Source organism: Aethalodelphis obliquidens, unplaced genomic scaffold (assembly GCF_003676395.1).
Source record: "Aethalodelphis obliquidens isolate GAN/ISIS:26980383/991018 unplaced genomic scaffold, ASM367639v1 scaffold26, whole genome shotgun sequence".
Lineage (NCBI taxonomy): Eukaryota > Metazoa > Chordata > Mammalia > Artiodactyla > Delphinidae > Aethalodelphis > Aethalodelphis obliquidens.
In genome coordinates, this window is record NW_020837970.1 from 12,327,417 (window position 1) to 12,355,362 (window position 27,946).

Below are 27,946 nucleotides of genomic sequence, written 5' to 3' on the forward strand. Positions count from 1 at the left end.
ACTTGCATTTATCCCCTCCAAGGAGAACCCTCCAATCTCAATCACAGGCAGAAAGATGCAAGGGAAGCTGAAAGGTCTTTTCCAAACTGCACTGGGGGTAGGCAGTTTGCCTGGGGAGGGGGCCTATGGAGGCACAGATGGGAAGGGGGTGGGAGGATGATGGCTGAAGTGGATGGCAGACACAGGAGTCACGCTCTGGCCTTGAACAGACATGAGGTAGTCATGTTGTTAGGGGAGGATGCAGAGATTGAACCCAGGCAGGAGAACCACATGACACAGTGTGGGAGAGGTGGGAGAGACAGCAGAGACAGACGGAAAGAGGAGACAGAGAAAGCGCAGAGAGGAAAGGAAAGGGTATCAGGGAGGAAAAGAAGGGCGCTAGGATTGGGAGAGCAGGGCGACTGGGAGACAGGCACTAGAGGAGTGAGCGGGGAGGAAGGAGGGGAGAGCAAGAGAAAGCAGATTTTCAAAACCAGGCACTTCCCCAATTACAACACTAGATGCAGAGCTGCTCTGAGGGGAGCCAGAGTCACCCTCTCAATTTGGGCACCGGGGACATGGCAGAGGTGATGCAGCTAAAGCGTTAGGCATTCAGAGCCTGCTTGCACTCAGCCCAGCCAGACAGGAAGTGGGCTGGGGCTGTCTCTGTCAGACAGGGCACTGGAGACACTCTCAGAGTGTGTAATAAAAGGCTGGGTGACGGAGGTGGGGGCCCACAGGGCTGGGCACTGTCCTGACCTGGAGGACGGAGTAGGCCGTAGTGACCACTGCCCGGGCCAAGGTTTCCCAGTTCACCAACCAGCACACGCACACGCGCTTCACACGTGTACAGCACGTATAGCTGTGCTTCACGTGTCTCTCGCCTACCACACGTGTCACAGAGCATGGGTGGGGAAGAGTGAACAACCCACTTCTTCCTCTCCCCTGAGCCAGAGCACCCTAGGAGGCTCCAAAGGGCTTGATGATGGTCAGTACCTGCAGGCAGACACATGTACATGTGTGGCCACCCATGTCATGTCCCACGATCCATACCAGCCTGCCCCAAACTGTGCCCTCGAGGGAGCTAAGCAGAGGAGGAGACTGGGGCTCTGGGCAGGCCTGGGCTGGCTGCTGGAGGGCAGGGGGCCTTTGGCTGGCAGCTGTTCCCCGGGGCCTCCTGCAGAGCCTCACTGGGCTGGAGATCCGGGTAGGGGCAAGAAGCACTGGCTGCCTCTGGCAGGCAGGTAAGTCTGTCTGGCCCAGGGCTTGCCTGCTCACACCCTCCCAGCTCCCTGTCCAGCCAGTCTGCCCCTTGCCTGAGATTCATAACACCCAAAGTGAGGTCAGCAGCCTCTGAAGGCAGCGAATCCTCGGGTTCCAGGTCTTGGAGGTGGAGGTCAGGGTTCCCTTTGGATGCACTAAAGTCAGAGTGGACAATGACCTCGGCCTCCACCTGGTTCCTGCAGGCTGGGGGCGGCTTCTTCCTCCCATTGCCCTGGTCAGAGAAGAGAACACAAAACCATCACTGAGAGTGACCATCAGAAGGACAGCCATCATTCTTGGGATGCAGAGAGACTGACCCCCAGCCCAGAGCCCGTTATACATTACATGGGAGCTAGTAAAGGAAGAACGGTGACTGTCCTAAAAGAGATGATGATCAGATCCCTGGGAAGGCAGGGAAATACTACGCATTTGCCCTTGCTGAGGAGTTCCAGAAGTACTAGATTCAGTCAGGGCCTCAGTGAACAGGGGGAAGGGCTGAGTGCACTCAGGCCGGGTGCACCGTCAGATCCATGTAATTCTGCTGTGGCCCACTTACGTCTAGGTAGAGGAAGGCTTGTCCCCAACCCAGAGAAATACAGCTTCTCCCAAACTGGCCTGCCCTCCATCCACTCACCTTTAGAGGCTCCAGGGATCTGCTGGCTAGACTTTTAGCCCCAGGGAAGTTACCACCAGGGCTCTCCAGAGGATTCACTACTTGCTCTGCACAAACGCGGGGACCCTCCTCTCCTTCCCTCCCCGCTCCTCCCGGGACGCTGACCTTTATGGCGTCATACACCAGAGCCTGCAGCAACAGCGTCTGCCCGGTTCCAGCAGGAGGCAGAAGCGCCCGGGTCAGAGAGGGCATGGGGCCTGCCTGGGGCAGCTCACAGCCTGCCCAGGAACCTGCCCAGCTCAGCCCACCGTGCTGAGCCCAGGAGATCTGCACAGGAAGAAAAGTGGGAGCACTGAGAGCTTGACTGTGAAGTATGAGAGGGAAGTGTATGGAGCTCCCTTCACAGACTCTCTTGGCCCCCTTGCTACCTCCCTCCCCAAGGCTGTAGGGAGAAGCACAGAATGGGCTGAGAGTCTGGGGGTGAATTTGAGGATAGAAAGATCCTCCTGCAGAAAAGCCCAGAGGTTTCTGAGCCAGGCAGGGTCTCCTTCACCACAGAGGCAGGGAAAGGATGGGGAATGACTCAGGGGTTTGAGCTGGCTGGTCAGGGAATGCAGGATGAGCGACCACTGCTAGGATGGAGGGGACCTGCCCTGTGTGGGCCCACCTTATCCGGATCCCGGTCCCACTTGACCACCTCCAAACTGACCAGCCTCTTTTTCCCATACTGGGGAGAGCCGGGTCTTAGAGGTCTCCCCAGCTCCCAGGATGAGGAGGGATCTTGGTGTTCTGGCCATCCCGAGTCAACCGCAGACAGCCCATCGGGGGCCCTCCCCTCCTTCCTGAGAACCAGGCTGACCTATTCTGCCGGGGATGGAGGCCCATCTGCTTCCCTGCCCTCCCAACCCTTTCAAGGAGGAGGGAGAGTATGCTTTTTCTTCTGCAGCTGGCCCAGGAAGGGGAGGGGGGAGGAGGGAAGGGGCTCTCTCACGGGGTCACACATTGCGCTCTCGCGCCCCCTGGTGTCCTATTTGGGCATGAGCCACAGTGTGGGGCTCGGACCTACCCAGGCTCACCTTTCTCTTGGAGTGACCCCGGCAGTCAGGACCGCCACCACCCATAAGGCTGTGCACTTCAGCCCTGTCCTCGATGTCTGAGGGCGGTGGGGACCAATCCTGGGGACGGGGGTGCACAAGGGACTCCAGTTCATGGGCAGCCGGGGGGCTGGGGGGGGCAAGGCGGGCTCGAGAGTACAGCGTGGGGTTCCCAGCAGTGGCCGTGGAGGACAGGCCCGGGAGGGCTTCCCTGGAAGGGAAGATGGGGGACAGCACAGTGGTCAAAGAGAGGGGTGGGGGTGAGACTGGTATCTAGTCCAGCCTGTATCCCTGGGCAGGTTCCTACCCATCTCTGAGACTTAGTTTCCCGGTCTGTGCAACGAATAAGAAATTCTGGGATTGTTCAAAACAGCTGGGACACTACACTGGGGTCCTTCCTCCCTTGGCTCCAGGCATCTGGAGATTTGGGGTCCCCCTCTGCAAGATGCTGGCGGCTACCAAGGAAGCGGCAGAGAGGCAGCTCTACCTACGCCTGCCCTTGCTGAGGGGATATGCTGGGGGGCTTCCCTAAACCCACCCCCTACTCTCATGAGGTCATCACCCCCAACCCCTTCATCCCAGAGTCAACTTTAATGGGGCTCCTGGGAGTGCCCAGAGCAAGTCATGGCCACTTTCCCTGCTCCCTCATCTCTGCAGCCCTTCTGGAAACCTCTCCTCTGTGCGGTCAGACTGGCTCCTTCACCCACCGGTGGGGGCCACGGCGCAGGCCAGCGCACATGCAGGCCAGGAGGCAGAGGAGGCCCAGGCAGACGCCCACGATGATGCCCGTGACGGAGTGCACGTCCAAAGAGTCTGGCGGGGGAGAGGGAGGGAACAGAACAGATGGAGGACGGGAGAGAACCCAGGGTTCGTAGACCTGGACTTGCGGCTTCCTCCAGAGACCCCTGGCCTGAGCCTCACCCTTTGGACATGTGAAATCTTCTCATGCAGGACAGGAGGGCGCCATGGACTCACAAAGACCACCACTACTCCCTCTCACTGGACATACGGAAGTTGTGGCTCCTCCCCGTCAGCCTGGCCTTTCAGTGAAACACACCTCTTGCCTTCCTAACAGGGCTGGTTTTGCAGGTGTGCAACACCTGCAGGGGCACGTGGCCCATGCTTAGAAGGGCTCTGGGCTTGGTTTAATGCTCTGCTGTCACCATCTGGAAGTTCTTCCCCCTTTTTAAATAAGGGACCCCACATTTTCCTTTCACACCAGGCCCTGCTGATTACGTAGCCAGTCCCATTGCCCAAGACCTCCACCCCATAAATCTCATCACCTTTCTAAGCCAGTTCTCCAAAGCAATCTCCTAAAGAAACCAAGCCAGTCTCTCGCAAATCTGACCTCTCAACTGAATCACCACTGAACCACACCCATCTTCCCTCCAAATTTGTCCTCTCCACACCAGGTGAAGAGGGCACTTGTCCAAAACAATGAAAGTGTAGTCATGCCCAGAGGCAGGACCTTGGAAGAGATGGCTTGAGGGTTAGAAGTCAACTGTGTGTGTGGGGGGGGGGGGGGCTCTGGAGAGCTTGGGCTGCCCCAGGATGGACCCCACCCCTTCCTGCCTCTTACCTGAAAGCTTTTCCTGGAGAGTAATCACATCCTGCAGGCCAGAGAAGGGCCCAGGCCCCACCTCCGTGCGCGCCCCCATCTTGAAGAAGTACCTAGTGTCGCTCTCGAGGCCGTGGACCTCAGCACTGAAGATGTTTCCTGGTGGGGCGGGGGGGGGGCGTGGGGAAGGCAGGGAGAGCAGGGTTGGTGAATTGGGTCGGGGTGGGCTGCAAGGATGGGCTGGGAAGTGGCCCTGAGAGAATCTGCTTCTCCCGCTCAGGCGGTAGCTTCTGGCTGCTCCTCCTAGAACAAACCTCAGCGGCAAGCTCACTACTAACCAGCCACTGGGGAGGCTGGAAAGTGGGGAGAGGGTGGGGAAACTCTTGCTCGGATGCCGTGGGGCGCGAGCCCTCACCCTCGGTGGTGAGCAGGGTCCACTGGTGCTCAGGCTGGGTACGGTTGCTGCTGTAGAGAATCAGATACTCCACGATCTCGCCGTTGGGCTCCGAGGGGGGGCACCAGTGCAGGCGAACAGTGGATGGCGTCAGGGGCCTCAGGCGCAGGTCAGATGGGGGCGTGGAGGGCCCTGGGGGTCAGGAGGGGAGACGGGGAGAGGCAGGGTCACTGACAGCCCCAGCTCTGGGGGCAGCTGGGAACCAGGGCACAAGGACATAGCCTCCCTGCTTCCTCCTTCACTGGAACAAACCACAAAGCAGAATGAGGTCTGGTCTCTCACTGGGGACTTTCTGGAATACAGTCGAGGAGGGGGCTTCACCACCATTCCTCCCCTCTCAGAAACTCTTTTCTACTCCTTGGAGCAGAGCTCCTCAAACTTCCACACCCAAATACTTCCAAGGGTTGAAGACACTGTCTTCAACCCTTGGTATTCTAGGGACCTGGGGGCAGAGCTCAGAAGTTTTTGGAAGGCTTACCTTTTCTTTTAAATTCATCTATTCCGTGGTAACATTTAATATAAAAATAGTGTTTGAAATACTTTAAAGTTCCTAACTCCCCTAACTCCCCTAACTTCCCTTGCCACCCAAAATCTTCAAGTAAAGTTGGTTGATGCCCTGGGTAGCCTCTACGCCTGCCCCTGGCACAAGTCCTCAGGGTCTGGGGAACCGCAGTGGGAGAAGCGGCACCTTGGAAGGCTTTGTGTTTTTTTTTCAGAGAAGAAGTTGATCCCGGGGGGTGGGAGTGAATGAGGAAGGGGGAGAAGGAGGGACACAAGGTGGCTGGTGTGTTGGGAAGGGACAGAGATTTGGGGGCTCAGGTTTTCGAGGCCCAACAGAGGGTGGGATGGGGACCCAGGGCTCTAAGGCATAACAGAGCCACAGCACCACGGGCTGCCAGAACCCTCCTTGATCCTAGGTGACTTTCTGCTTCTCAGGCTCCAGTCTCCCCACCTGCGAAAGGAGAAAACATTCCCCCCTCTATAGCCTGGTCAGTTGTGCTGAGGATCCAGTATCATACAGTCTCCTTGGAGAAAACACCAGTGTCTCCCTAAACTCCACACGCAGTTTAAGACCATAAGAACTGAAGTCATGCATGGGTGAGAAACAACTTGCAAGCAGTTTTTAAAAAAGTGAATCCATTAGGGTAGAGGGCCTCCCCACCCTACCCTACACGTGTCTTCCTATTTCAGGTCAGGGACAGAGGTCTGTCAATAGAAAGGTGAGCAGTCTTAGGACTGGAAGCACCAAAGAGCCTCTGCTGTGAGAACAAAAATCCACTTGTCGGGCTTCCCTGGTGGCGCAGTGGTTGAGAGTCCGCCTGCCGATGCAGGGGACACGGGTTCGTGCCCTGGTCCGGGAAGATCCCACATGCTGCGGAGCGGCTAGGCCCGTGAGCCATGGCCGCTGAGCCTGCGCGTCCGGAGCCTGTGCTCCGCAACAGGAGAGGCCACAGCAGTGAGAGGCCCGCGTACCGAAAAAAAAAAAAAAAAAAAATCCACTTGTCTTCAGATGCATTTCCAGAGGGTTCCAGAGTCACAGACTTGCAAAGCGAATGGTCCCATCCTCTCTTTTGACAGATGAGGACCCACAGGCCCTTCGTGGGGAAGGGGACTGCCTAAGTCTCAGTGTGTGTCAGGGGGATGACGGGGACCCAAAGGCAGAACCCAGGACGCCTGCCTCCAGACCTGGCCCCCCACACAGCTCGCTGAGGTCTTCGCACAGCCTCTTAAAAGAAACCACTCCTCTAAATCTTACGTTATGATGTCTGTGAGCAAACGGTTAAGACCAGCACAGGACTGCCTACAGAGATGCAGAGCAAATGACGGACACTCATGGGGTTCTGAGGGGCGCTTCACAAGAGGGATGCTGGGGCAAGAAGGAGTTCCCTGAAAGACGGACTGGTGGCCACTCACGGTCAGGCAGGGTGGAGCGCTCCACTACGGAGCCGAAAGGCCCGTCCATGTCCACGCCGTGGGACTGTACCGCAAACTCGTATTTGGTGAATGGCTTCAGCCCGCCAATGAGGATGTCTTCTCCAGAGCTGCCAAGGCAAGAAACGTGACCAGGGCTCTCAGGCACACCCTCCTAACAGGGCAGGGCCCTCCAAATCTACTCCCCTACCCCAGCCCCACGGGGGCCACTAACACCATGCAGAGGACCTGCAGAGGGGTCTGGATGTATCAGGCTCCATGTCCAATCCCCAAGCCAGGCCGCTCTTCCAGGAAACATTCCTGGATTAATCCACATCATTCTCTACCCAAGGGACCACCTCTGATGCTTCTTTTCCTTGACTTAATTTTACTTCAGCTGCCACTGTATATATCTATTTCTTTTTATGCTTTGTTTCCTCTGCCAAACAAACAGCTCCCCAGGTCAGGGTCTCTGTCTCCCCATCTAACTGGGGACCTCTCAGGACAGCAGCTGGGCTGTCTCTTCCCCGTCACGTGAAGTTGAAGAAATAGGTCTGTCCTGCGTGACATTTCCTAGGGTTGAGTACAAGGCTCTCCTGTGAGGGGATGGGACTGGATGGACGCCCCTTTTCCATCTGGCACCATCTGGTCATCAGACCCTCAATGTGCCCCCAGTTTAACACATGAGTCATGAAATGTCCCTGAACCCCCAGGTCCCCTCTCCTCATCACCACCTGCTGCCTTCTTCCCCACCGTCTGCTCTTCCTCCCCCTTCGCAGCATCAGCCCCTCTTCCCACCTGGTGTAATAGGTGACCAGGGAGGCATTCCTGAGCCCCCAGGGGCTGAAGCGCACCGTGTAGTTGACAATCTTGACTGTGGTGAAGTCTGGTTTTTTCCACCGAAGCCAAATGGATGTGGAGCTGTTTGATTCCGCATGGACATGGGCGGGGGGCAGGGGTGGCCCTCTCTGGATGGGCAGGTCTGGAGGGTGAAAATTAGAGTGTGGGAATGGAGGGAGGATACTCATCCCTCAATATGTATAGTGGTTTGCAGTTCCCAGGGCACTTGCTTTTACCCAGTCTCTTTTGATCCTGTGAGTTGGGTGGCACCATTCTCACTTCACAGATGAGGAAACTGAGGCTCCCAAGAATTCAAGTGATTTTTGCCAAGAGCATACAGATAGCAGACCGTGGAACACTAGTATGTAGGAATGTAATAGAGAGAGACAGCAAATCATGGCAATTAAGAGCACAGATTCTGGAGCCAGGCTGCCCTGATTCAAATTCCAACTCTGCCACTTAGTAGCTGTGTGACTATGGAGAAGTTAATTAACCTCTCTGTGTCTCCATTCCCCATTCTGTCAGTGGGGCAGATAATAGTACCAACACCTCATAGGGTTGTTATGAGGATTAAATTAGTTAATGTTTGTAAAGGACATAGAAAAGTTTCATGGAATGAATGTCTGTGTCCCCCCAAAGTTCATATGTTGATATTTGAACATATGGTGGGTCCTGTCTTAGGGATTAGTGCCTGCCTTTGTCTGTTCAGGCTACTATAACAAACAACCGTAGACTGGGTGACTTATAAACAACAGAAATTTATTTCTCACAGTTCTGGAGTCTGAGATCAGGGTGCCAGCATGGTCAAGTTCTGGTGAAGGCCCTCTTCTGGGTTATAGACAATTGACTTCTCACTGTATCTTCAGAGCAGAAAAGGGAAGCAAGCTCTCTTGTGACTCTTATAAGGGTGCTAATCCCATTCATGAAGGCTCCACCCTCATGACATCATCTAATCCTAATTACCTCCTATTATATCACATTGGAGTGGAGGGTTTCAGCGTATGAATTCTGGGGTGACACACATTTTCAGTCTATAACAGCGCCCTTATAAAAGAGACCCCAGGGAACTCTCCAACCCTCTTTCTGCCATGTGAGGACACAGCGAGAAGATGGCCTATGGTCTACAAACCAGGAAGCAGGTCTTCACCAGACACTGGCTCTTCTGGGGTCTCGATCTTGGACTTCCCGGCCTCCAGAACTGGTTGTTCAAGCCACCCAGTCTATAATGTTTTGTTGCAGCAGCCCCAACTAAGATCCTGAGCCTCAGTTTCCTGGTGGGCCACAAAGGGATACCCTCCCTCCCTAGAGCAGAGGAATAATCTGATAGACGGTGCAATGTAGGTGGATGTATTTTAAAAAGTGTTTAAAGGTCAAACTTGGAGTCAGAAGTCACTGATGAACCATGGGGTTTTTCTCTGTCCAAACCTTCCGTATTAGCACTGTTCATGGATAATGAAAACACGGTGAGCAGACCTACAAGACAGTGCACAAGCTGGAGCTTCTCTCTGTAGCCTAGAAGAGCCTAGTAGAATGGGTGTGTGGGTAGCTGAAGCTTCCAGACAACCTGACCACCAGAGCTGGCCCAGAGGAAAGGGAAAGGAGGCCATCCTGTTGACTGAGACCTCCTCCCCCGCTTCCCCAGCCCCCTCACCTGGGGTGGGAGCCTTTTCCGTCTTGCCCTTCCACACTGCCGCATAGCCATCCTCGTGTTTGTTGAATGCCACGAGCTTCACCTCGTACAGCTGGCCAGGGACTGGGGAAGGTCATGGGGGTCACTCACTGGCTAGAGGAACCTCTGGGGTCATCTCCAGCCACTGACCCCGCTTGTCCAGTCTCCCACTGGAGCTATGTCCATCTCATCCCTCCCCACCTGGCCCTCCTCACCTAGCTGGGTCAGCTCATACTGCTTCACTTTCTTCTTGAGCCGGACAGGACCCACATCCCAAGCCTGGTCTCCACGGCCCCCTGGAGGGCCCTCGCCATCTGCCTCCTCCTCCTCTGTCCCCACCTCTCGCCAGTACAGTTTGTAGCCAGAGATCTGAGCGGGGTGAGGGGGTGGCTGCCATGATACGACCAGGGACTCCATCCTTGCCCGTACCTTCAGCTCTGCGGGGGCAAAAGGGACTGCGGGCAGAGGCGCAGGAAGGGAGGGGGGAAGAGACACGAGGAAGCAAAAAGCAGGAAGACAGCATTGAGTGACAGCCTTGCCAGCCTTCTCCCAGTGCATCACCGTTCAGCCACCGGCCTAAGGGCCAGGCCCAGGCTCGTTCTAGAGCACACCTCACTCTTCCACAAGTGCTGGGAATGCAAGGATGTCTCCCGGGCATTTGCAAAGAGGTCAGCAAGGAGCACCTCTGGGGCAGGGCTGACAGCACCTCGCTTGGAGCAGGGCTCTAGAATTCTTCTGAAGGAATGAATGCATGAGTACCGGCAGGTAGGGGATCCCAGGGATTGCTAAACCCGGGAAGGAGGGATGGAGCCATTGGAAGTAGGGAGCCCTACTTGGAAGCCTAAGAGTGGGGCAGCTCACTATGTGTCTGATGCTGTTCTCACAACCCTATAAAATAACAAAAGCACTATTATCCCTGTTTTACAGATAAGCAGACTGAGGCTCGTAAAAGTAACTTGCCCAAGGTCACACAGATAGTATGTGCGCCAGATTTTGAGTGCATTTAACCACTCTACTATTGGGCCTCTCCGCCAAACCCACGATCATCATCATGGAAGCAGCTACTATTTAACAAGTTCTAATTATGTACTAAACATTTTGTTTACATTAATTCATCCTCATGCCACACCTGGCAGTAAATGAAGTCTTAGAGTTGTGAATGGTCTGTCCAAAGTCACACAGCAGATGGAAAGGAAACAGGAGCTCAGGGGTGTCTGCAAAAGCTAGCCCTTCGCCTCTCCGCCCATCCTCCCTTGCCCATCGAGCAGGGGGAGCCATGGAACGTCTCTGATGGAGGAGGCGGCTGGGTCTGGGTTCCAAGGGCAAACATACACATACATACATAGGCACACGCATCACCCCAACTGTCCCCTCTGACCCCGTACCGTGGCTCTGGTTGTGCACACTGGGCGTCCTGTGCTGCATCCACTGGGAGGGGGCCCCGTAGCCGGTCCCTGTGCCGGCCGAAATCCGCACTTGATACACCTTGTTGGGCTGAAGCGAGTTCAGTGTAAACTGTGTCTCATTCCCTGGCACCTCGATGGAGAAAATCTGATCTGCTGGGACAGAAGAGACTGGCTCTGGGTGGCCGCCTAAGGACCAGGACTCCTAAACTCCCCTACACCGACTTTTCCACCTCAGGTCCTGGTTCCTCAGGGCCCATCGGAGCCTAAAACCCTCAGTGCCCGGACGGACTCCATGCTCCAGGGCTGACTCCTGGGCCTCCAACTCTGGCTGACACAGTCATCAGCCTCGGCTCAGAGCGGGAAGAATCATGGCACACACTCCCCACCGCCCCAGGAGCTGTCAGTAACCAACCCCTCCCACACACACCAGGGTGCTGGCATGAGGCACTGGCTGTGAAGGCCATCAAGCACCACCTACCTTCCGGAGCCCTGCCAACAACCCAAGCCCCCCTCCTCACCCTTCCCTCCCTCCCCACCCTCATCCCGGCCCCCAGCCACTTGCCTTCTCCAATCTCTCCATCCCTTTCACACCTCCTCCCCTAGATTCCTGACATCTGTCCTAACACACACGCCCCCATGCCTCATTTCTCTCAATCCCACGAGCACACCCTCCACCTCCCTATCCCTCATCTGCTTTTTGAGCTGGAAGGGACCCCAGGGATTACCTAGGTTACCTGCCTCATTTCACAAAGACACTGAGGCAGGGACTCAACAGGATTACGCACTGCAGCCGTAGAGGAGGTGGGGCTAGACCCCAGGCCTCCCCCTGTCTTGAGCTAGCCCTCTTCGCCTTCCCTTTCTCTCCTGCCCTCCCAACCCCCAGCCCACCTTCCCCCTTTCCAGGTTCACCTTGCCCTACTCCACAGCTCTGCTCAGGTCCCCAGCCACTCTGATCAACCCTTTACACCAATGATTCCCAGCCAGGTGGAGCCCGTGTCCTGCCCCCACTCACCTTCCTTTCCCAAACCGTACTCTATCTTGTACTTCACCACCTGCCCATTGCTCACGCTGGGGGGCAGGGGCAGCCACACCACCCTGATGTCCGAGGGGTTGGGGCTGGACAGGGAGAGCTGGGGCGCTGCACTGGGGACTGAGACAGAAGAACATCTACGTGAGCTCTGCTCCACCGACGTGGAAGGTGAGGCCCAGGAGCGGTCAGAGACTTGCCCAGGTCACACAGCAAGTCAGAAGTAGGCCCAGGACCAGGATCTGAGGGAGGAAAGGGAGCCTCTCAGGGGAGCCCCAAGCTGGAGATGAGGGGACATCCTTCCCACCCTGAAGCCAGAATAAGGTTGGGGGCACAATCATCTACATCCGATGGATCGTCACTGGCTCCTGTCTGACTGGATGGTACGTGGGTGTCGGGGAGAAGGGCCATCTGATACAGGCAATCATGAGACCAGGGCTCAAGTCCCAGCTGTACTACTGACCTTGGGCAAGTCACTAATTTTCTGGGCCTCAGTTTTCCCAACTGTAAATTAAGGAGAAGAACCCTCGCCCACTCCCTTACAGGGCACAAAATATGGCATAAGGCAGGTAAAAGTGCCTTGGCGAACACTAGTAAAGTGAAGCTGAGCTACCATCCCCAGGGAATTCTCTGGGCCCCAAGGTGCCCACTGCAGGTGCAGAGGTCCTACCATCATCCAGTGTGTGGACCAGTGCTGGGGTGGAGGTGCGGCTGGCCCCCAGCTGCGAGTAGGCCACCACGTAGAACTCATAGTCTGTGTTGGGTTCCAGGTCCCGAACCTGTAGCTCAGTGGTGTCATTGTTCACTGCAAACTGGTATTCCACATTGTCCATGCCTGAGTGGGTTAGGGTTAGAGGACAGTCTGTCACAGGGCAACCCCCGAGGGCTCGCCAGCTGGAAGCTGTCTAGGGATCCTTTATATTGTCCCAGTCCCTAAAATAGCCTCTTTACAGCTAAATCATTCCAGATAATCTCAGTGGGAGAGTATAAACTCCCCTGACTTCTAGTCCCACTGTATTAATTCCTCCACTGGTCAGGAAGTCCCTTCTAGCCTCTAACTGAAGTGACTCCTGCTGCAATTAACAAGCTGGCTCCAGGAATGCCAAGCCACTTTCCCTGGGAGGAGAAGCATCCTCTCCCTCCTCTCTTATAACAAACTGTGGCTGAGGGAGAAATGTACTAACCCATTTCTACACAGGTCTCTCCTGTGGGTTCCCACCCCATCCCGTTCTATCCTATCCCCAAAGGCAACCCTTCAGTCATCCAGCCTGTGCCGCGCCTCTCCCCGCCCCCCAGAGCCCCCAGTAGGTCTTTGCTGGGGCCTCTTAGCCCCGGGGAGACTTACCCCGTGCCTTCTGGTAGTGGAGGGAGAAGCCGATGATCTGCTCGCTGTGCAGCTCGGGCCGCTCCCAGGCCACCAGAACGGCGGAGCTGCTCAGCGGCGTGGCGGTGACCCGCGTGGGAGCGCTGGGCAGCCCCTCGCGCACCACTACTGCCAGAGGCGCGGCGGCGCACGCCGTGCCCGCGCCATTCTCGGCCACGCACTGGTAGTAGCCGGCGTCCTGCAGGCCGATCTGCGTGATGACCAGGCTGCCGCCGCCGCCCTGCACCTTGACGCGCCCGTTGGGCCGCAGCGGCTCTCCGTCGTGCAGCCAGCGCAGCGTGGGCCGCGGCTCCCCGGACGCGCGGCACACGAAGCGCGCGGTGCTCGCCCGCGTCCGTGACAGCGCCTCCGGCGCCTGCGAGATGACAGGGGCGGCTGGGGGAGGGGAGGGGGACGCTGACCGCGCGCTCCGGCCACCAGGGGCACTGGCTCCCGCCCCCAATACCCGACGGACACCCCGACGGACTCCCGCATCCTCTCCACTCATTCTAACCGCTTCCTGACTCACCCGTCCCCCCAAAATACCCTCGGCAGTGCAGCTCTAGCTCTCTTCCGCCTTTTACCCCAGCCCCACACTGACCATTCTCTTTCTCTCTCCGAGTTGTCCCCAGGCCTCCTCGGCCTCCCCTAAATACCCTGGTTCCTCCTGGATCAAACCCTGCTCCCGCACTTACCATTTCCTTCTCCCCTACCTCCCAGTATCCCTTACCTATCAGATTTACCCCTCAGCCAGCCCTGAGCAACCCTACCCCTAGTTTTCTCCTCCCAGACCACTCCATCTCCCCCGAGTAACCTCAGTCCCACCCCTCCCCACATTACCTGGGTCCCACCCAGACCACCCCTCCCCTCTGCCCCCACTCCATCCTCCAATCTCTTTCCACCACTTCCTCTCCTCTAATTACCTAGTCTGTCCCCTCCAATGCCCCACCCCCCGCCCTATCCCTTTTTCATCCTCCAGCACCGCCCCTCAGTCCCTCTGACACACCCACTCGCCCCTTTACCCCCCTCCCCTCTCCTCCCGGCCCCGCCCTAGCTAACCCGCCCCAGTCCGGTCTCCCTCACACCTACTCCGCGGTCTTTCGCCCTCCCTCACCCTCCTCCCCTCCTCACCCAGCACGCGGAGCTCTGCGGCTGCGGTTGCGAAGTCGCGCGTGCGGGGCTTGTTAGCTCGGCAGACGTAGACGCCGGAGTGCCGGGGCTGCGCGCTGGTGATTAGTAAGTTGGTGCGGCCCAGGACGATGACATCGGTGGAGATGGGCTTCCCATCTGCGGGAGGAGGGAGAGCGCTGGAGGGGGGAGCTGAGGGCTGCCCCTCCATCCACTCTCCGGACCTCGGGAGACCCTCTACACCCGGGTTAAGAGAACACAACAGTCGCTGGCTGGGATCTCAGTTCCTCCACTTGCTAGACCGATGACTTCCTCTGAGCCCTTAGTGTCTCTGTCTGTAAAATGGGGAGATGGTCCCTCGCTGGAAGGGCTGCTCTGAGAGCGTAACGAATAAAGTCTGTGGGACTGGCCGGCACAATGCAGGCACATAAGAAGTGCTCAGTACACCGGTCAGTTATTACCATTACCATTATTATTAAATTCATTTCTCTCAAGAAGGACACTCCTCCCATATGGTCTTAGCCCAGTGCTATGATGAACATACGGCTGGAAAGGTCTGGACCAGAACCAAAGATCTGAATCTGTGCAGACTTTTATCTTGATGTGAAGTGAAAACCATTTTAAAAGCCCTTCCCTTATGGACCTGAACAGAAAATCCAGGGAAGAAATGCAAATGGCCAATAAACAAAAAAGTGTTCAACTTCACAAAATCAAAGACATGCACATCAAAACACAGATGTTCATTTTCACCCATCAAATTGGGAAAGTTTTTAAAAATAGTATGAGAAAGGGTAAATGCTGATAGGGCTAACAGGGGCTCCACCTTGACCTTGAAGCCAGGATTCCACTTGTGGGCACTCTGTGGTGGGGAGCTGTGAACGGGGCTGATCACTGCAGTGTTAACTGTAATAGTGGACAACTGGGAAGGACTTAAAAATTCAATAGCAGGAACTAGCAACTTAAATTATGGTGACATTCAAATGATGGACTATCATAGTTATTAAAATTATTTTCGAAAAAGTTTTAAAGATGGGGGGATGTTTATGATATACTGTTGAATGAAAATAGGACTTGGAATTGTAAGTAAGCACACTTTCAATTTTGGGGAAAAATGTACATGTGCATAGAAAAAATCTGGAAGAAAATATGCTCATATGTTAACAATTTTAATCTCCGAGTGGTGGGATGTTTTCTGTTTCTCCTTTTCCCTAGTTTTCTACAATGAATACGTACAACTTTTGCCATCAGAAGAAAACAAAACAAAACAAAAAAGCAATGCCCCTCTGACTTAGTTGAGTAAGTTCCTAGACTTAGTTGAGTAAGTTCCTAGAAAAGGAACAGTGCCCAGGGGCAGGAATGAAGTCCATTTCCAGCTTCTCTTCCCAGTCTCTGTCCAGGAGTGCTATTAGCAGAGTTTCTCCAAGTGAGATCCCAGAGCCACAGGTGTCAGGACCCTCTGGGACAGCAATGCTCAAATCCTTACTGTGTACACAAATCACAGAATCTCAGGAGACCTTGTTAAGATGCAGAGGCCTAGGGCACCCCAGATTCTGCATTTCTAACTATGGCCAGGAGGTAGGTCCAAAGACCACACTTTCTGTAGAAGGACCTCAGACACTTGTTAAGCATTAAAAATCCTGGGTCATGACTCTCCAGGCATACATGGAGGGAGTCTGCAGTTTTAAGACGCTCCCTGGGATTGGGACTGACATATAGTACACACTACTATATATAAAATAGACAACTAATAAGGACCTATTGTATAGCACAGGGAACTCTACCTAATACTCTGTAATGACTTATATGGGAAAAGAACCTAAAAAAGAGTGGCTATATGTCTATGTATAACTGATTTACTTTGCTGTACACTTGAAACTAACACAACATTGCAAATCAACTATACTCCAATAAAAATTTTTTTAAAAATTAAAAACTAAAAAAAAAAAGAAGCTCCCTGGGTCATCTTGATGCCTGGTCAGGATTTGAGAAACACTGATAATAGAACTTCTGGGTGACACAACAGGCTTACTGCAATAATAGTACGAGGGTCCTGCTGGCCCCAGGATCCCCCTAACTAGGCAAGTGTCACAAGTCCAAGGAGGCCGGACAGGTCAGGGAGGCACAGATACCAGCACTGTTCTTTCTCATCAGCTCGGTGGGGGTATGTAGTCATTTGGGTTATTATTTTTCTTTAAACTCTATGTATTCATCACGACATAGTCTTGAATGTGAGATACAAACTTACAAAAAGAAGGCAGTGTGGAGTCGTATACTGAACCAGGGGAAAAAGGGTAAAAAGAGCTGGGTTTGGGACTTTCTGGTGGTCCAGTGGGTAAGATTCTGAGCTCCCAATGCAGAGGGCCCGGGTTCGATCCCTGATCGGGGAACTAGATCCCACATGCCACAACTAAAAGATTCCGTATGCCGCAACAAAGATGCCGTGTGCCGCAACTAAGACTGGGCGCAGCCAAATAAATAAATTAAAAAAAAAAAAAAGAGCTGGGTTTAAGACTTACTTCTGCCATCAACTTGGCACAAGTCACTTATCTCAAATGGAAACAAAAATAATCCTTGCTTTTCTTCCATACAGGGCTGTAAGGGGTGGTGTACCAGAAAGAGAACAGGCTCTAAAGTTTGGGTCCTGGCTTTCTACCTTCCTCTCTGAGCCTCAGGTTCCTCATCTGCCCTCTGGGAATAATAGCCCTGGCCCCTACCCTCCTCCAAGGGCTCCAGCAGGAGAGTAGGTTGCATGCTCAGTAGACTGCAAGGTGACGTTTGGCCGGCACCCTCATTACCCTGATAGCATCAATAGCATCTCCTGTAACGCATTCCCACCTGGCACTCATCACTTGCTGCCTGATACTGTCAAGCGTCTTGTCACGGATGTGTGCTTATCTCCCTTAAACAGACTGTGAGTTCAGAGGGCAGGCCCCCCCCTTTTTTATTCACTGTGCCCAGCATGAAGCCAGGCACACGAAGGCGGCAGCACACTGGGTGGACCAGGAGGTGCTGTGTAGTTAAACAGACCAGCAGAGGGTCCAAGTTCCACCTGACTCGCTGGCCCCTTTCCAGCTCTCACACATTCACTGTTGTGAGGACTGGAAACATAGTGTGGAAAACCGAGCCCAGTGCCCCACCCGCCAAGTAAGGTCTCAAGAGTGATTTTGTGAGTGGCAGACTTAGTGCGCTTCGTAAAGGAAACTTGCTACACGGATTGATGATTAATTTTGTCCAGGCTCCCTACCCACACTCAGCCCTGGGACAGGAGTTAGTTCCTACCATACCAAAGGTCGGTGACCATTGCATGGTCACCCTTATAGCTCCTTGACTTGGGGATGTGTGAGATGCCACACCCTTCCTCTCCCATGCCCTCAGGTCCCCTCCCTCCACTTACCCTGTCGGACCCAGGACACGAAAGGCGTGGGGTCAGCAGAGGCCACACACTCCATCACCACACTCTGGCCAGACACCACGGTGGTGTTCTCCGGGGCTGCCACAATGACCACGTCCTGCCCCCCGATGGATGCCAGGGACCCTGGAGAGAGGGCAGGCCAGCAGGCAGCTTTACCATCAGGCATCTTCACATGCAGCACCTCACCTGATGCTTACAGTCACCTGGTGAGGCAGGTGGGGCAGGGAGCAACCAGGGTTCCATCTGACAGATGGGAAAGCAGCTGCATAGTTCAGCAGAGCTGGGACTGGAACTCAGAGCTCTTTCTCTGGGAGCCAGGAGAGGAATAACCTGACCTCCGACACACCACCCCCATTCTCCCCTGTCAGATTGAAGCCACCCTCCGGGCAGAGAACCAGCAGAGTCAAGAGTAGACTTGGAAACAACTATACCCCAGTTTAAAACAAAAGAAAAAAAAAAAGTAGACTTGGAGTCTGGACTTGGAGTCAACAGTTATAGTTTCTAGTTCTGGCAAGTCCGTTCTCCAGAGGGCCTCGATTCCCACGTGGGAAAGGCAGGGGATGGGTTCGAGTTTCTGCCAGCTTGGCAGCCCCCTGAGCACTAATTCTCTGCCAAGTTCTCAAGTGTGACCCTGGGTCCCTGGGTCAACATGGTGAATACCCGATTTGTCCAGCAGGTGGAGGCAGAGACCCCGGGCACGGGAGGGAGCGCGAACCAGACTCAGCGCGTCAGCTAAGCCCTAGGAAGCAGGGTAGGAGTGGAGGTGTAGGGGATGAGGAGGGGGATGGGAAGAGAAGAACGGAGGGGCGCGGGTCGAGGGAAGATGCCATGGCAAAGGGAGGCAAGGGAGAGGCCCTTGTGGGAGGCCCGGAGTGAGATCTACTGAGCACCTGCTAGGCAGCAGGCACTTCCCAATCTTATCTCAGCGATTCTCACCACCTCCCTGAACTGGACATTTGATAAGGAACCCAGGGTCACGCAGATGGTGAGCAGAGAAGGCAGGATTCAAACCAGGTCGTTCTGACCCCAAAGCCTGTGTCCTTCCTACTGCATCACCCTGGGACGGGAGATTTTCAGAGAAATGGAGAGAACACGAGCCCCAGACCATCAGGAGCTAGATGCACAGCAAGCAGCAGCAGGGTGAATCCCCTTCAGGGCACACAGAGGGCCGGGGACCAGGGCTTCAGGGCACGGACACTCCTCCACGGACGCCTCACCTCCCCACCCCTGGACGCTCCACCCAACTCAAGAGAACACAGAGCCTCGCAGGAAGAGAGCCCTAAACTGGGAGTCTTGGGTTCCTGCCCCAGTTCTATCTCTGACTTGCTGGGGGGCACTGCCTTCTCTGGGCTTTAGCGCCTTGCCAGTTACTTATTTGAAGGCAGGCCTTGGACTACTTGAGGCCCCGCCCAGCTCCAAAATGGCCGACTCCAGAAACCCCCAGGTTTCCGCACCCAGGCAGCCCCCTTACCTCTGTGGGCCACGTGGAGGAGGGCCTCCTGGCTGAAGCGCTGGTTTGCTGAGTTGGTGGCCACGCAACGGTAGGAGCCTGCATCACCTTTCTGAACGTCCAGGATCTGGAGGACCCCATTGGGAAGGGTGATGAGCCTTTGGAAGAGAGAGGGCACCTGTGAGGTGCGCAGGAGCTCCTCAGGGAGGGTAGCACGCCCAAACAGTCCTGGACCCACCTTCCCCTCTGGCCTGAAATACCTAGAGCAGTTCACTTTCAAGGTTCACTCATAATAAAAGAAATGCAAATTAAAACTACAAGATACCATTTTCACCTATCAGATTAGCAAAGGTCAAAAATGGTTTTTTTAATTAATTTATTGGCTGCGATGGGTCTTCGTTGCTGTGCCTGGGTTTTCTCTAGTTGCGGTGAGCGGGGGCTACTCTTCATTGCGGTGCACAGGCTTCTCATTGCAGTGGCTTCTCTTGTTGCGGAGTACAGGCTCTAGGCATGTGGGCTTCAGTAGTTGTAGCACGCAGGCTCAGTAGTTGTGGTTCGCGGGCTCTAGAGCACAGGTTTAGTAGTTTTGGTGCACGGGTTCAGTTGCTCCGCAGCATGTGGGATCTTCCCGGACCAGGGCTCGAACCCGTGTCCCCTGCATTGGCAGGCGGATTCTTAACCACTGCGCCACCAGGGAAGTCCCAAAGGTCAAAAGGTTTTGTTTTTGTTTTCTTTTCTTTTTGTTTTTTCTTCTTTTTTGGGGGGGCCACATAGCTTGTCCAATCAAAAGGTTTAATAACACCCTTTGTGGATGAGGGAATGGGGGAAGGCAGTCCTGTCTTCTTGGTGGTCATGCCAAATCAATACACCCTCTTTCAAGGGCAAGCTGGTGATATCTTACGATCAAACCTGCATGTGCCTTTTGAACCAGCAACATCACTTCAAGGACTTTATCCCACAGATATTCTCGTACATGTACACAAAAACGTATGTCTAACGATATTCACTCCAGCCCTGTCTGTAATAGCAAAAGACTGGCAACAGTCCAAATGTCCATCTGTAGGGTGGGAACTAGCTAAATTGGTCTGGGTACATTCACACAATGGAATGCTAGGCAGCTGTTAAAAGGAGACCGTTCAATGTGTACTGCTGTAAGACCATCTCCAAAATATGTATGGTACAGAATAGTGTGTGTGTGACGCGTACACTTATATGCTTTTGCACTGAATGTCCCTGGTAATAGTGGCTATCTCTGGGGAGGGGACCTGGGATCCTGAGACCTGTCAGTGGGAGATTTAATTTTCATTAAATAACCTTCTGTATAGTTTGAATTTGTTTACCCCCTGCCTGTATTACCTCCTGTCTCCCTGATAAAATCCCTTCTATTCACACTATCTCATCTGAAACTCGAAACAAGCCCAAGGGGTAGAGGGGATCACAGCCTTCCTTTTAATGGTGACAAAACTAAGTCTTGGAGGGAGTAGGGTATTTTCCCAGGGTCTCACAGCTCGAGCAGAGTTAAAACTGGAACCTAGGGCTTCTGGTGCCAAATCCCACGTTCTTCTCACTTGCTCGTCTCAGCAGCCACTAGATGGCCGAGAATGCCAGTGGAAGGGACGTGGTCTCCAGCAAGTCCCAGTCAACACGTACACTACTGAGGAGGGGCAGGATGGATGAGAGTGGTGTTCTCTGCCCTTTTGGTGAGGGTTGGAAAGCAGTTTGGGCTAGAAGGGCCCAGAGACTTTGCTTGAGAGACAGTGCAATCCCAGGCAGGGAAGTGCCCATGGGAGCCAGGGTGGTGGGAAGCAGAATGGGTTCTGGCCCAAGCAGGGAGGCAGTGGGTCTTCCTGAATCCTCTAGCTGTGATCCCTGCAGGGTCAGCTCGAGGGTGAGAGTTCTAATTTCTCACTAGAGCAAGTGGCCTGTGGATGTAGGCTGGGCCAAGGTCAGGGAGGGAATGGGGCAGCTGTGCACTTGGTGAAGACCCCTTGGCTCATGGGGAAAGCAGGGTATGAGAAAAATCTAAACACAGGAGAAAAGAACTAGCTCAAGGGTGTTGGGAGAGAATTCTGACCATGAGCCTAGAAATCTGCTGTGGCCCAAAGACTTAGAGAAAAAACATAAACCTGCATCACTCCTTCCCTCAGCCCACAGGCAAACCCATCTCTGCCCCAGAGTCTTACCCTCAGTTCCAAGAACTGCCCACATCAGTGCTGGGAGAGGGGACCAGAAGGGGCAGGGTGGTTGGAGAGAAAATCCTGGGCCAGGACCCAGCCTGCTGCCATGGAAAATTTGATGGGAAATGACAAGTGGGGAAGGACAAGCAGGACCCATCTCAGAAACAAGGCCCCCATCCCCATCCACGGCTCCTCCACCTAATATTCTCTGCCTCTAAGACCCTTCCTCCTTCCTCAGTCTCCATAGCTGTTGTCAGCAGGATTCACGCCAGGAGCTGCCCACACTTCCTAACCCCAAAGTTTCTCACTCTTTCCAGGGAAATTGTGCTCCAGGTATCCAAGAGCTAATACCTCCTTTGACATTGCCTTAATTACGTGTGTTGAATGAATGAATGCGGGTGTGGTGCTGTTGCTAGAGCCAACACAAGTGAAATGGAACCACTTTCATTTAAAATTTCTTCTGCTTTGTTAAAATGTGTGTTAAAAAGCTCTGTCCTTGGAAGAATGTCCAAGACATATTGGTTAGTGGGGGGAAAGAATTCACAAATCAGTGTTTATGAAGCAATTCTATTTTTGGAAAATAGATAAATGATATGCTAGGATGTGCGTGGAAAAAGTCAAGGGTGGTAAAGCTCACGTCATTCGTGGAGGTTTTCTCTGGGAGTGGGGTTACTGTGGGGCTCTTTTTTGTTGCGTTTTTAAATTTCTTGGTTACAGTGAACATTTATTAGTTTGGAAATATAAAACTTAAAAAAATTTAAATGGAAAAAAGCATGTGCCCTTGTACACTTTGTTTTGTAACTCCTGGCTCTAATATAAAAGCAGCTGTGGCATAGAGGAGAGAACTGATTCCAACATATGTGATTTTTAGCAAGTGACATCACATGTCCAGGCCTCAGGTTTCTCATCTGAAAAATGGGTTTCATAATTCCTGCCTACTTCACAACCCCGACCCTGTTAATGTGTCATAAGCTCTCATTAGATAATGGTAACAGCTATCTGTGCTCAGTCTGTAGGTGACTTTTTTCCCTTTAAGTTAGTATGTTTTATCATTTTAAAATGAATTAAAATAAAACAAAATAGCTACTTATAGAATGAAAAGCAACCTCTAGCTAAAAGGAAGGGACCATTCTCTTTCCAAGCCTGAGCCTCAGCCTGCTGCCCGTACCCGCAAAAGGCCACTTGGACCCAGAGATTCAAGAACAGAGGAGAAATGATAGCTGCTCTGAATTTCCTGAGGGCCAAGGAGCCTCCACCCTGAGCCGTTCAGAGATCCACCCAGGGAAAAGGGACACTAGCCGAGGGTCACATGAGGCTGACAGACACGATGGACCCTAGGAGATGGGTAGGGCAGAGGACTGCAGTAATTAAATCCATTAGTGCCATGGTTTTAAAGTGTGAGTGAATGGTGATAACAAAATGATTTCAAGTGGATCTAGACACAGGTTTTTATTCCAGTGGTTATATATTCATTTTTATGGCTACCTTCTATTTAAGGTCAGTGCTGCTGGTTTTCCATTTTACTGCAGTGAGATACTGTTCCTTTTTAGTATGTGTTAAAGTTACAAAAGAGAGAGCTGATTTGAAGAAATGTATTAAGTAAGTGTTGTATAAATGGTTGAGGGATGGCCAAAAATATGACAGGGGTTTGTGAATGCCTGCGATCTGGGAAACTTTGCTCTCATTGATTACTGGTTCCCGTGGAAGAAAAATTATCCCCTATCATTAGAAATTAGTATAAGTATCAGGGAATTGCCTCAGGGTCTAGTGTTTACCATCAGTTCCCAAAATATGAACATAGACCCTGACAGAGTGTGCTTATTAATTGCACATGCGCACAGCCTACACCAAGGCATATGGTCTCCTTCAAATCACTGGGTTGAGTTTATGAATAGCATATTTCTATGTGAACTCTATCTGGGTATATGTAAAAATACATACCTTGGGCATAATCAAGTTGCTGTTTTAGATATTTCTTTATTCCCCCCCACACACAATGTGCTGGGACATGTGAGCCTGGCTTATTTATAGATGAGGATCACTTTTCAGAGGACTTGGGGGCAAACACTCCCAGAGGCCAGGAACTGGCAGCTCCAGCCTCCTGGGAGAGGCCTGAACTAGATGTTGGGAGATGAGGGAACTCCTCTGTTTGCTGAGAAACTTTGGGGAAGTAACTTCTCTGCTCTGAGCACAGCTGGACCACTCCAACTCTAAGCCAGCCTGCAACAGGAGTTTCTTCAGACCCTGTGGCTTCCCCACTCCAACCACCAAATCATCCACCCCAGGGCTCCGCTGTCAGATACTCTCAGCACTAGCTGTGTGACCTGGGGCAAGTGACTTCTGTCTCTGATCCTCAGTTCCCTCATTTAAGAATTCAGATAACAGTATCTGCCACAGCCATACAGATAGACCTGGAAGGGGGTTCCTTATGTGTTAAGTGAAAAAAAAGAAGTTGCAATATAATCCCATTTTTGTTTTCTAAAAAAAGGTGATTGAACAAAAAACCCAGTATGTACAATATGATCCAAAATTTGAAAGAGAATATTTATAAACATACAGGGGAAAGGTCCAGAGGACAGACATCAAAACTAACAGAGGCTTTCTATGGGTGATAAGAGGATGAGCCATTTTTGTTTCTTCTTTTTTGTTTATATGAATTTGAAAAATGTATCTAATAGGAATATAAACTAAAAGTAAATAGAGGAAAATATGAAAAATAAGGAACACTTACCTTGAAGGATCATGGGAAGGATTAAGTGAGAAAACACAGCTCTAATGAAGTGAAGCCTCTTGTGACTTTTAACGCGGGGAGAGTATTCTGCTCTCTCCCACCCTCTCTGGGGACTGTCCCAGGAGTAGACTCTCAACTGGTTCTCATCCAACAACTCTCTCACAGCGGTGAGAGGCTCCACATTTAAAAGGCATAGAACTTGGGACTTCTCTGGTGGTCCAGTGATTAAGACTCTGTGCTCCCAATGCAGGAGGCACGGGTTCGATCCCTTAGGTCAGGGAACTAAGGTCCCACAAGCCATGCGGCAGGGCCAGAAAAAAAAAAAAAAAAAAGAGGCATAGAACTTAAAATGTCAGCGCTAGGAAGGCTGGGTTAGCATTCCCAAGGTCTCCTCCCTGGAATGCTCATTCCTAGGATGTTAACAGTGTTCCTGCAAGAGGGGCTCTGGGCAAATGAGTCTAGGAAGCATTTGGTTAAACAAGTTAAACAGGTTTCTCAGTACAGGGCTTCTCAGGGCCTTGTCGACTCCAAGAGGGAGATTTATAGGCAGTTTCCTCATCTTATTTGACTGTGGAGTACTTTTTTTTTTTTTTCAAGAATCATCTTTAGGGACTAACGTTCTAAAAAAGAACACACTTTGGAAACCGTGATCTAATCCAACCCACTGGACCAGTGGGGCTGACTGATCACCAAAGTCAACAGGATCACTTATATCTTGACCTCTCTCACCCTTCTTCCTCACTTACAACTGTTGCAGAGATGTGGCCTGGGGCTCTTCTATCTAGAAGTTTCTCTTACACTCTCACCCCTAGAAGTTTCTCTTACACTCTCACCCCTACCTAGACACGGGCAAAAGTCAGAGGAGATGGGACAACTCAATACACTGAAGACAGGTTAGTTCCAGGGCAGGGAGATCTGGAAACCAGTGTTTCTGAGCCTAAGGAATCCCACCTCTGCTGGGAGAGGAGAGCGTGAGTTGGTAACTACAGCTAGAGAGATGCAGGGAGAGGACGGCAGCGTGGCTGGGAAAGGCCTTTGGAGCTACATTTCCAAAGGTGTAAGACTCCATGTGGTGGCAGCCGAGCCATGAGTCCAGTTCCAAGAACACAGATGCAAATGAGCCTCGTGCTTTCTGGACATGCTGTGTGTACATCTGGGCCTTCCCAGGAGGCCGCAGTAGGGATCAGGCCCTGGGTCTAGCCTCTGCTTCTCTTCTGCCCTAGAAACCCTTCCCTAGGATTGCTCCATTGCCTTTATGGGGAGAGAGGAGGGTGAAACAGGAAGGACCTCCACAACCTGGTTATCAGATGCTGCACCCCACTGAGTGGAACTGAGAGAAGAAGAGAAGTTATGCATCCAAGGTAGAAACTCCAGAGGGACCTGCAAAGGGAAACCCTCTGGGCCCGGAACAAACAACAAACGTTCTGCCAATGGCTCACCGTGTGGCCTTGGTTAAAGCACAGCTCTTCTCTGGCCCTTGGTCTCCTTCTCAATAAGGCAAGTGGTTGGACTACATATGCTCTGAAGGACTCGATAACTGCTCTCTACCCAAGCCCCACAGCTTGGTGGGTGGCTTTCCTCCCAGGGAGCAAAAACTTCTGACACAGCTTCTCTTTGGGACCAGAAATGGGCTGAGTGTCAGGTGGTGGTTGGCTCCTAAGTCAGTTTGGACAAACGGAGCCACCCTGACTCTAAGAAGCCCAGTTCCTGAGCACATCCCACAGCCCTCCTTGGCTGCCCCCTGGGACCCACTCTCCTCTTGCCCACAGGACACTCACCGAGGCTCCTCAGGCACCGTCACCTGGTCCTTCTCCCAAGTAATGACAGGTGCTGGCAGCCCTTCGATGTGGCACTGAAACCGAGCGGTCCCATTCTCCTCCACCGTCTGAGACTGCGGGTGCAGGGAGAAACCTGCAAGTGCTGGGGATGAGGACAGTGAGAAAACGCAGGGACAGGAGAGGAACACAAGAAAGGAGGCCACAGCGAGCAGACAGGAAACACACACACACACGGACACAGAGAGACACAGGTGGACAGAAACACATGCAAAAAGAATTCAGACCGACGGAGACACAGTTGGAAAGAGGCAGTCGGAGAATAAGAAGTGGTGATGACTGGTCAGATGCTGCAGGCAGAATGAATTCCAAAGTCCCCCTGCCTTACATCACCATATGGTTGGACTACAGTAAGATGTGCATTTCTTCTGGCCCCCAAATTGTTTCATGGTGATCTGTGCCTCCTGAGAACCCCCGAAGAGTGAGTGAGCTGGACAACACAGCTCGGCTCTACACACTCCACCTGCTGTGGGGGTGGGGAGCACCTTTGTGCCCCTGACGTGCTTATAAACCTCTCTGGCAGGCTTCCTGGAGGAGAGCACAAGTCTAGACTCTCAAACTCACAGGGAAGGAAAAGGAGGAGGAACAGAAGAGCAGGGAAGAAGTGAGACTATTGAACAGTGAGGCAGACAATACCAGGAAGGGACCCACTGAGCAGCAAAGGAGGCAGGGAAAGGGGGCGTGGCTCAGAGTCAAACCTTTGTGCAAGTATCTAACTGCAGACCCCACTTCCCACACCCCACGTCTTATAGGCCTCAGCTCAGTCCAAGATGTAGCACTTACTGGCAAGCTTGACCACCGCAGCCTGGCTGGCCACCACTCCAACGGGGCTGCGGGCCAGGCAGGAATAGCTGCCCTCAATGACCTCTGAAGCCCCAGGGTCAGTGCCGTCGGGAGCTGGCAGCTGGGACAGCCACAGGGAGCCATTGGGTAGCAGGCGAAGGTGGCTGTGCTCGGGCAGGATGCCTCCATCCTTGCTCCACGTGACGCTGGGGGGGTGTCCTGCAGTAGCCGCCCCCAGACCGCAGTCCAGCACCGTGGCTTGCTCCGGGCCCAGGATCACTTGCAGCGGCCCTGCTCCACAGCTCAGCGACACGGTCGTCTTCCGGGGCAACGGCTGCTCCCCTGCGTCGAGGAGGGGTCACCAGGGTCATCAGTGTGTGTCCTCCTACATCCCACAGCCTCCGGAGCCCGAGTCACCCACCCCGGGTCGAGGAGGGCAAAACCTCAGAGAAAGAGGTCTCACGGAGAGACCTGTGTCTGGATCCTGGCTCTGCCTCTGACTAACTGTGATCTTGGGCCAACGGCTGCACTTCGTTCCCAATCCTTACCCCGCTGCTCAGCTTCCTCATCCACAAAATAACACAGTTCTTAGCAAAAAAGTAGAAGCAACCCAAATGCCCGATCACCTGATGAATAGATAAATATATTACTCAGCCATCCAAAGAAATGAAGTACTGATACTTGCTACAACATGAATAAACCTTGAAAACTTTCCTCAAAGTGAAAGAAGTCAGTTACGAAAGGCCACATATTGTATGATCTCATTTCTGTGAAATGTCCAGAGTAGGCAAATCCATAGAGACAGAACGTAGATTAATGGTTGCCAGGGACTGGGGAGAGGGAAGAGTGAGGAGAGATGGCGAAGGGATCGAAGGTTTCTTTTTTAGGTGATGAAAACGTTCTAGAATTAGATAGTGGTGATGGTTGCACAACCTTGTGAATATACTTAAAACCACTGATTTGTACACTTTAAACGGTGAATTTTGTGGTATGTGAATTGCGTCTCAATTTAAAAAGACATAGTCATTCCTTCCTCAGAGGGCTGTTGTGAGCGCTCAATGAGATGCTGTGTGGTAAAGGAGTACAGCACAGTGGCTGGCCTGGCACAGGACTGGGGCTCAGTAATGTCATTCCCTCTCCTGGAATCCCACAGATCGTCCTGACCACTATCACCCAAACCACTTCTGCCGCAGTGACTGGGAGGGGTAAGCTCTCCTTCCTGCAGCTGATTCCCCCAAAGCCACGCAGCAAGC

General features: G+C 52.9%; 1 protein-coding gene across 3 annotated transcripts in view; it reads right to left on the bottom strand.

Moving 5' to 3' along the window:
- Nucleotides 1–326: 326 nt before the first annotated feature.
- Nucleotides 327–27,946, bottom strand: part of IGDCC4 (immunoglobulin superfamily DCC subclass member 4) — a 36,247-nt gene continuing 8,627 nt past the window's right edge. The window contains exons 2-20 of one of the 3 annotated variants that reach the window (XM_027123344.1): nucleotides 26,694–27,035; nucleotides 25,854–25,995; nucleotides 19,189–19,325; nucleotides 17,700–17,840; nucleotides 14,309–14,464; nucleotides 13,160–13,573; nucleotides 12,485–12,649; nucleotides 11,800–11,937; nucleotides 10,767–10,937; nucleotides 9,597–9,836; nucleotides 9,364–9,465; nucleotides 7,671–7,854; nucleotides 6,876–7,003; nucleotides 4,923–5,093; nucleotides 4,529–4,666; nucleotides 3,657–3,762; nucleotides 2,932–3,160; nucleotides 2,021–2,182; nucleotides 327–1,474 (exon numbers count right to left, since the gene is read on the bottom strand). In XM_027123344.1, coding sequence (XP_026979145.1) covers nucleotides 1,064–1,474; nucleotides 2,021–2,182; nucleotides 2,932–3,160; nucleotides 3,657–3,762; nucleotides 4,529–4,666; nucleotides 4,923–5,093; nucleotides 6,876–7,003; nucleotides 7,671–7,854; nucleotides 9,364–9,465; nucleotides 9,597–9,836; nucleotides 10,767–10,937; nucleotides 11,800–11,937; nucleotides 12,485–12,649; nucleotides 13,160–13,573; nucleotides 14,309–14,464; nucleotides 17,700–17,840; nucleotides 19,189–19,325; nucleotides 25,854–25,995; nucleotides 26,694–27,035 — 3,677 coding nt within the window. In that variant the 3' untranslated portion in view covers nucleotides 327–1,063. The remainder of the gene's footprint in view (nucleotides 1,475–2,020; nucleotides 2,183–2,931; nucleotides 3,161–3,656; nucleotides 3,763–4,528; nucleotides 4,667–4,922; nucleotides 5,094–6,875; nucleotides 7,004–7,670; nucleotides 7,855–9,363; nucleotides 9,466–9,596; nucleotides 9,837–10,766; nucleotides 10,938–11,799; nucleotides 11,938–12,484; nucleotides 12,650–13,159; nucleotides 13,574–14,308; nucleotides 14,465–17,699; nucleotides 17,841–19,188; nucleotides 19,326–25,853; nucleotides 25,996–26,693; nucleotides 27,036–27,946) is intronic. The other 2 variants (XM_027123345.1, XM_027123346.1) reach the window with 2 other exon arrangements.